Source organism: Oncorhynchus mykiss, chromosome 11, assembly GCF_057628025.1.
Source record: "Oncorhynchus mykiss isolate SJ-2025 chromosome 11, ASM5762802v1, whole genome shotgun sequence".
NCBI lineage: Eukaryota > Metazoa > Chordata > Actinopteri > Salmoniformes > Salmonidae > Oncorhynchus > Oncorhynchus mykiss.
Genome location: NC_143032.1, coordinates 63866455 through 63875526, shown reverse-complemented (window position 1 = coordinate 63875526; position 9072 = coordinate 63866455). Strand labels below are relative to the sequence as shown.

Genomic DNA, 9072 nt, shown 5'->3' with positions numbered 1-9072 from the left:
GTCGAATTGCTACGCTTTATCTTGTCCAGGTCGCAGTTGCAAATGAGAACTTGTTCTCAACTAGCCTACCTGGTTAAAAGGTTAAATAAATAAATAAAACATTTAGAAATCCTGTCTTGGAGCTCTACGGACAATTCCTTCCACCTCATGGCTTGGTTTTTGCTTTGACATGCACGGGCAACTGTGGGACCTGACATTGACAGGTGTGAGCCTTTCCAAATCATGTCCGATCAATTAAATTTACCACAGGTGGACCCCAATCGAGTTGTAGAAAAATCTCAAGGATGGTCAATGGAAACAGGATGCACCTGAGCTCTAGTTCGAGTCTCATAGCAAAGGGTCTCAATACTTATGTAAATAAGGTATTTCTGTTTTAGTTTTTTATACATTTGCAAAAAATAAGCTGCAACGTAACAAAATCTGAGAAAAGAGAAGGGTTCTGAACATTTCCCGAATGCACTGTAGGCTGACAGGCTACACCAGTACCTTTTCACACCATCAATCCGACGTGAACCATATTGTTCCGACTTGGATTTTCTTTTCATATTCTCCTTTCCAGCATTGTTACAGCAACTACGGTGGATGACATGTAACCAGACCAGTGTAGTACAGCTCGGTATGGCTTGGCTCAGTTGGGCAGTAGTGCGAAAAGGGTATATGTGCCTGCCTGTAGCAATTGATTTATTCAAGTCAACCAGCAGGGACCAGGAGTAATCTGTGATATGCTGTGAAACTTCTCTTGTCTCTGCTGTGCAATTGTTGCCATTGCAGGGCAATAAGCAGGCATTCCATTGTAGACATTTTCAAATACTGTGTGTGAGAAGGCATTAACTCCAAATTCCAAGTTAAATTTACATGTACATTTTCTCTGTTTGTTTTGTTGGAAGGTTTGTTTTTCTAATTAAAATGGAAAAGCCAGGGGTAAATGTAATTACTATACATGCTTAATGCCTACTAGCTATGAAAACTATGTGTTGTTGTTTAAAACTAATACCATAAGCCCTTACTTTGGTTCAACTGTATCTTTTCCTACTTTATAGACTGGAATTATAGTAGACTATACTGTTAGGCTCTAATTCTCAGAGTGAAAAACTCAACGGACACTATGAAAGCTTAACCAAGTTAATTCTCCCAGAGGGTCAATCCAGCTGCATCAGACAAAACATGTTTCCACCAACAAGTTTATATACTCCAATTTAGATGCACTCCTCCTTCTCTCCAACCCTGACATCTGTTATGGTTCAACAGGAAGACGAAGTGATAGGGTAATAAACCCTTCCTTCTCCCTTAAGGTGACCTGACCTGACCTCAACCCCCTTGATGTCTAATCCAAAGATCTCTCCCCTTATCAATGCCTGCCACATGTGATCGCTTCCCTGCTCAACTCACGTCTGTCATGGTGCCTGGTACCAGACTGTGTCTCTTCTCCTCCCAGAGGATCCCTCCCATAGGATCCCTGATGGCTAACAATAACATATCCTGACATAATGTAAACGTTATACATTACCTTCTCTCCCTCAGTGACATGAATAAGTATATTTCATATTCTCAGAACCCAACAATACTAATTGAAAATTGACCTTTTTATTCCCAACAACAATTGATATCTGATTTGCAAACATTGAAGGCACAGTAACTCATACGATGACATTTTTTTGAGTTGTGATTGTGAGAACTAAACAATGCTATTGTTATTGAGGTGTAGTGTTTTTGCGCCCATGCTCTCCAGTGTGCATGCACTCTGACACAATATTGTCTCCAAAATTACCTGCAGTAGACCTATTTATGTAAGCTGCAATGTACTCAATGTTGTGTAGCTTTATATCCAGAGGAACACATTATTTAATTTGCTAGAGAACATCATTCTTTATTTCATATACTTGACGCTCATAAACAGCACTGTCTGCTATTCCTGCCAATCCCCTTTAATTAAAACAATATTCGCAGGGCATCGTTTGGCAAATATTTCTCTACACAGCTTCATGTTTATAGACCTGCCCACGATTGGCATTCCTTTCACAATAATATACACATCTATATTAATCTGAGCACACACCTTGTTCACTTCAACAAAATGGCTAAACAAAAACTAACTATAGTGACACATTAAGTTTTTTCTAAAAATAAAATATATATTTTTTTCTTCTGGTAGAAGAAGAAAAATAAGTTTTCATACACGCATGCAAGTTTATATACACAGTAGTCGAGGAGACACAGATGTACAACATGGAGTTATCGCTTGAACAAAGCTGGAGACGCATCACTCAATCAAAAAGCATACAGAGTCCCCAAATTACAGCATTGATTATGTACAATATTTACACACACATACAGTGAGGGAAAAAAAGTATTTGATCCCCTGCTGATTTTGTACATTTGCCCACTGACAAAGACATGATCCGTCTATAATTTTAATGGTAGGTTTATTTGAACAGTGAGAGACAGAATAACAACAAAAGAATCCAGAAAAACGCATGTCAAAAATGTTATAAATTGATTTGCATTTTAATGAGGGAAATAAGTATTTGACCCCCTCTCAATCAGAAGGATTTCTGGCTCCTAGGTGTCTTTTATACAGATAACGAGCTGAGATTAGGAGCACACTCTTAAAGGGAGTGCTGCTAATCTCAGTTTGTTACCTGTATAAAAGACACGTGTCCACAAAAGCAATCAACCAATCAGATTCCAAACTCTCCACCGTGGCCAAGACCAAAGAGCTCTCCAAGGATGTCAGGGACAAGATTGTAGACCTACACAAGGCTGGAATGGGCTACAAGACCATCGCCATGCAGCTTGGTGAGAAGGTGACAGTTGATGCGATTATTCGCAAATGGAAGAAACACAAAAGAGTTGTCAATCTCCCTCGGCCTGGGGCTCCATGCAAGATCTCACCTCGTGGAGTTGCAATGGTCATGAGAGCGGTGAGGAATCAGCCCAGAACTACACGAGAGGATCTTGTCAATGATCTCAAGGCAGCTGGGACCATAGTCACCAAGAAAATAATTGGTAACACGCGACACCGTGAAGGACTGAAATCCTGCAGTGTCCCTGCTCAAGGTCCCCCTGCTCAAGAAAGCACATATACATGCCCGTCTGAAATTTGCCAATGAACATCTGAATGATTCAGAGGACAACTGGGTGAAAGTGTTGTGGTCAGATGAGACCAAAATGGAGCTCTTTGGCATCAACTCAACTCACCGTGTTTGGAAGAGGAGGAATGCTGCCTATGACCCCAAGAACACCATCCCCACCGTCAAACATGGAGGTGGAAGCATTATGCTTTGGGGGTGTTTTTCTGCTAAGGGGACAGGACAACTTCACCGCATCAAAGTGAGAACCTCCTTCCCTCAGCCAGGGCATTGAAAATGGGTCGTGGATGGGTATTCCAGCATGACAATGACCCAAAACACACGGCCAAGGCAACAAAGGAGTGGCTCAAGAAGAAGCACATTAAGGTCCTGGAGTGGCCTAGCCAGTCTCCAGACCTTAATCCCATAGAAAATCTGTGGAGGGAGCTGAAGGTTCGAGTTGCCAAACGTCAGCCTCGAAACCTTAATGACTTGGAGAAATCTGCAAAGAGGAGTGGGACAAAATCCCTCCTGAGATGTGTGCAAACCTGGTGGCCAACTACAAGAAACATCTGACCTCTGTGATTGCCAACAAGGGTTTGGCCACCAAGTACTAAGTTATGTTTTGCAGAGGGGTCAAATACTTATTTCCCTCATTAAAATGCAAATCAATTTATATAATTTTTGACATGCGTTTTTCTGGATTTTTTTGTTGTTGTTCTGTCTCTCACTGTTCAAATAAACCTACCATTAAAATTATAGACTGATCATTTCTTTGTCAGTGGGCAAACGTACAAAATCAGCAGGGGATCAAATACTTTTTTCCCTCACTGTACACACACGCAAGCAAACACACACTCACACAATACCCCCCACCCCCAGAAAACAAAAGAAAGAGATACTTATTTATATTTTGTAAGATATCATAGTCAATGCTGTCACAATTAGGTTAAGAGGTTTAAACACATCCAGTACTATCATATAGCTGCAATCCTTGTTCATAAACAACTGGTACCTTATTGAATGCATATCACTGCTGAGGTGGTAAAAGTAGTCAGTAGCTGTGGTTTGACATCAGCCTAATGAGAATGGCTTTGCCATGTCACTGTTACTACTATAAATACTCAAGTTTTGTTGATTATGTCATCACTTAAAAATCATGAAGTCGTCATAAAGTCAGTTGTTGCTAATTTGTGATGCATACCAAGACACAAACAATCAGAAAACAGACTTTACTGTATCCAAGACGATGTAAAGCAAACACAAGCGCACACCCCTACATGTACCCATTATTGGAAGCCTGCCCTTTTCTTTAGATATGAGGAGGGGGCAAGCAGACAGCAGTTTTGATACAGTGGACTACTAAAACTACGATATACTCACAGAAACAACACACACAGAAACAGGCGTGCTACACCGGCAGTAAGCCACAGAAAACACTACAGAGCCATATAGAGATGTAGACCTGTGAATTGGATGTGAAAACACTACAGAGCCATGTAGAGATGTAGACCTGTGAATTGGATGTGAAAACACTACAGAGCCATGTAGAGATGTAGACCTGTGAATTAGATGTGAAAACACTACAGAGCCATATAGAGATGTAGACCTGTGAATTGGATGTGAAAACACTACAGAGCCATGTAGAGATGTAGACCTGTGAATTAGATGTGAAAACACTACAGAGCCATATAGAGATGTAGACCTGTGAATTAGATGTGAAAACACTACAGAGCCATATAGAGATGTAGACCTGTGAATTGGATGGGAAAACACTACAGAGCCATATAGAGATGTAGACCTGTGAATTAGATGTGAAAACACTACAGAGCCATGTAGAGATGTAGACCTGTGAATTGGATGTGAAAACACTACAGAGCCATGTAGAGATGTAGACCTGTGAATTAGATGTGAAAACACTACAGAGCCATGTAGAGATGTAGACCTGTGAATTGGATGGGAAAACACTACAGAGCCATATAGAGATGTAGACCTGTGAATTAGATGTGAAAACACTACAGAGCCATGTAGAGATGTAGACCTGTGAATTAGATATGAAAACACTATATAGCTACAGTATGTAGACCTGGAGATTATACTGTTTACAGTAATAACAACATATTTCTACAGTATTGCTTGTAAACATCAGATGCATTTGCCAAATTTGGGTGACATTTTAGACAGGGGAACATTAGCACGAATGAAATTCCATTATAAAGTGTAAGATTTGTAAATGAACTTTGTATTGAATCCTGTTCATTGTGTACACACAGTGTGTATATATGGCTAAAAGTCTTCCAAAAAATAGAAGATTTTGTTACTGATTCTAAAATGTCATCCAAATTGTCAGTATGGTGTTTCATTTTTTACATTTATAACAAGCACTGTAATCGTTTACTCAAAAAGTTGTACAACTTTTAAAAAAATGCTTAAAATATGCAAGCAGTTCCACTCACTCTTATGCAAGTAGTTAATAAATAGCTTATTGCTCTCAGTTTCTCCCCAATTCAGTTTAAATGAGATCATCCTCCAACTTAATCTCAAAGGGGGGGGGGGGGGGGGCATCTTTTTTTAAACCGATGAAACGGATAGGATGGATGTTGTACCTTCATACATATCTGTCACGGTCACACCAATGTAATGATGTACTTGAAAATGCTGACTGTAGTGAGAAGGGACATCACACACCACACACACAGTTCACTTCCTGTTTACCTCCTGTACCCTTCTGTTGTCTATGCGGAGAACGCTCCACCGAAGGAGAGGCACATTTAAAAAAAGGCCCTTCAGTATCTTGAATAGGAAGCAGCATGACATGTTTATAAATTCAATGCCACAAGCAACGTTAAACAGAAACGCTAAATCAAAAGGCTGAACATAAACAAAGCCCTTTCTGCGAGCCTGCATACAATACAACATATAGGAGGAGAGAACAATATTACTGAACATAAACAAAGCCCTTTCTGGGAGCCTGCATACAATACAACATATAGGAGGAGAGAACAATATTACTGAACATAAACAAAGCCCTTTCTGGGAGCCTGCATACAATACAACATATAGGAGGAGAGAACAATATTACTGAACATAAACAAAGCCCTTTCTGGGAGCCTGCATACAATACAACATATAGGAGGAGAGAACAATATTACTGAACATAAACAAAGCCCTTTCTGGGAGCCTGCATACAATACAACATATAGGAGGAGAGAACAATATTACTGAACATAAACAAAGCCCTTTCTGGGAGCCTGCATACAATACAACATATAGGAGGAGAGAACAATATTACTGAACATAAACAAAGCCCTTTCTGGGAGCCTGCATACAATACAACATATAGGAGGAGAGAACAATATTACTGAACATAAACAAAGCCCTTTCTGCGAGCCTGCATACAATACAACATATAGGAGGAGAGAACAATATTACTGAACATAAACAAAGCCCTTTCTGGGAGCCTGCATACAATACAACATATAGGAGGAGAGAACAATATTACTGAACATAAACAAAGCCCTTTCTGCGAGCCTGCATACAATACAACATATAGGAGGAGAGAACAATATTACTGAACATAAACAAAGCCCTTTCTGCGAGCCTGCATACAATACAACATATAGGAGGAGAGAACAATATTTTACACAGAGAAAAAAAATAGGTATTCTTACATTTTCCCCAACAAAGTTTAGAACAGCTGCAGATACATACCTGCAAATAATGTAAATATCTTAAGACATATTGCTAGATTTAGTATGTACACTTCAAATAATAACAATTAAAGTTATTAAATATGGCCTTTTTATTCTTGGGTAGAGAACTGGTGCAAAGGGCTTGGAGATCTGAGTGTCTATATGTGAATGTGGTAGTCTGGGGTAGAACACTGATAAAAACCTTGTTATGCATCTGTCAGTGTAAACTAATAAACTAACATGTTATTATAGTTTCTGATGTTATCTGTGAGAAGCTTTGCTTCAAACCAGCTCCTGCGGGTTAAATCCTGTCCATCACCATGACTCTTCATGGTTGACGGTTCAGGGTATGTGCGCATATCCTGCAGACATAACAAGTGCAGGGTACATTCAGTAGAAACATAATGTGAAAAGACAGGAGAACACATCAAGCCTGACAAAGATCCATCTATACTCTTCACGGTAGCCCAGAAATACCCTTGTTCTCGCTCTGGTTCTGCCTCCCTGCCAGTCTCTCTGTCCAGGCCACCTGTGTTGCAGCTGTGTGATCTCTCCAGTCTTTCTGATCATCTATTCCCCCTTCTCTCCCACAGCAGGCTGGCTGTGCTCATTACAGCTTGTTTTTCCCTCTCTCCTCCATCTGTTTTGGCCTAATAAAAACACATTGATATTTTCAGCCCTCACTAACTCTGTCCCTGCAATGGCTCCAGACAAACTGTACTCATACAGTTCAACGCAACAGGCACTACTGATATCTACACAACTCTCATAGCACTAACCCAGTACTGATTCCACCAGCCAACTCATATCCGACAGCCATTGACACTGATATTTCCTCACACATACACCACTGATCTAGACTTCACATCAACCAACTATAGAACAGACTACAGGACCCACAGAGTTTCCTTCACAGCTAATACTATGATGGTATGGATGGACATACTCCACAGGCAATCAGTCATATAGTTAGCCAATGAGCCACAGGCGTAACTAAAATATCCACTAACTGTTATGATTATGTCATGATAAAATAAGATTAAAATATTGATTTAATCTTAGAGGGGTGTTGTGACATTCCCAAACAATACATTCACTAAGAAATAGGAGTTCACTCTCGACCCCAGGGATGTATCCAGAAGGTCTGATACTTGGGTCCTGTACATAAATACATTGATAAAGTAAAAGTATACTGTTTTAAAGAGATATGGGATGGGGGGGGGGGTTATGCAATTGAACTCCCTGTGAGACCAGAAGGGGCAATAAAGAAATCAAATGTCAAAATCCATAAGGAAACATTTGAACTAAACCCTTTGCACCATTCTGCGCCTTGCTTCCCATGCCGTCCCCAGGTTTGGCCCAGGTCTTCCCCAGGTGAGGTGGTCCTTCCTGGGGCTACATGAGGACGTTGGCCCGAGTATCAGGCAGCCGGAGCCCCACCAGACCTCCACACACCAGCACAGATGAGGCCAGGAGGATGGGGATGGCCTTGGTGATGCCAACCAGCGAACCAAAGATCACATTCCCCAACACGGCAGCTAACTTACACAGAGCATTACAGAACCCAAAACCGGTCCCTCTGAGAGAGAAAGAAAGAGAGAGAGACAGAAACTAATTACAAATGCAATTTAATGATTTAAAGGGTTTTGTAAGTATATTTGTGTGTTTGTGCATGCGTGTTGTGTGCACATAGAAATGGAGTATTCTTATTATTCTTCTAACCATACCTCCTGTCTGTAGGGAAGGACTCTGTGGTGACCACGTCCAGTGAGTTCCAGGCTGATATGCTCAGGCCGTTGTAAAGGCACAGCATGAAGATCATCATCGACTCACTGGTGCCGAACCACAGGAAGAAACAACTGATCCCTGACAGAACCATGGAGCCACCTGTCTCATACACAAACAGACACAGGCACACACACACACAAGCGCACACAAACACACAACCACATTCGTTTTTTATTTTAACACCCTACAGTAATGCTCATAACAAAGGTAGCCCTAAGAACAGACTATGCAGACTGTCCATGTATGTACCTAACATTGAAAGGCGTCCAATCTTATCCATGAGCAGTGCAGAAACAATGTTGCCGGGTAGAACAGCTAGAGTTCCCAGGAAGTTGATAAAGTAGACCCAGTAGGCGCTGTAGTCGTCGTCAAATGTCATCTGACAGCCCGTCTTGTTGTGGTGGAACGAGCTGTTGATCACCTCTGTGCCGTCTATCAGTTTTGATTCATCGATGTCTGCCATCAAAAATAGTGAAAGAAGCCGGGCTGACACAGTACAATAGCTGAAAAAGCACAATACCCAT

General features: G+C 40.9%; 1 protein-coding gene across 1 annotated transcript in view; it reads right to left on the bottom strand.

The window, feature by feature from the left end:
* Window positions 1-1841: 1841 nt before the first annotated feature.
* The window catches only part of LOC110536172 (synaptic vesicle glycoprotein 2C), a 74421-nt gene continuing 67190 nt past the window's right edge, over window positions 1842-9072 (bottom strand). The window contains exons 11-13 of the mRNA XM_036936049.2: window positions 8798-9004; window positions 8488-8647; window positions 1842-8339 (exon numbers count right to left, since the gene is read on the bottom strand). Coding sequence (XP_036791944.2) covers window positions 8156-8339; window positions 8488-8647; window positions 8798-9004 — 551 coding nt within the window. The 3' untranslated portion in view covers window positions 1842-8155. The remainder of the gene's footprint in view (window positions 8340-8487; window positions 8648-8797; window positions 9005-9072) is intronic.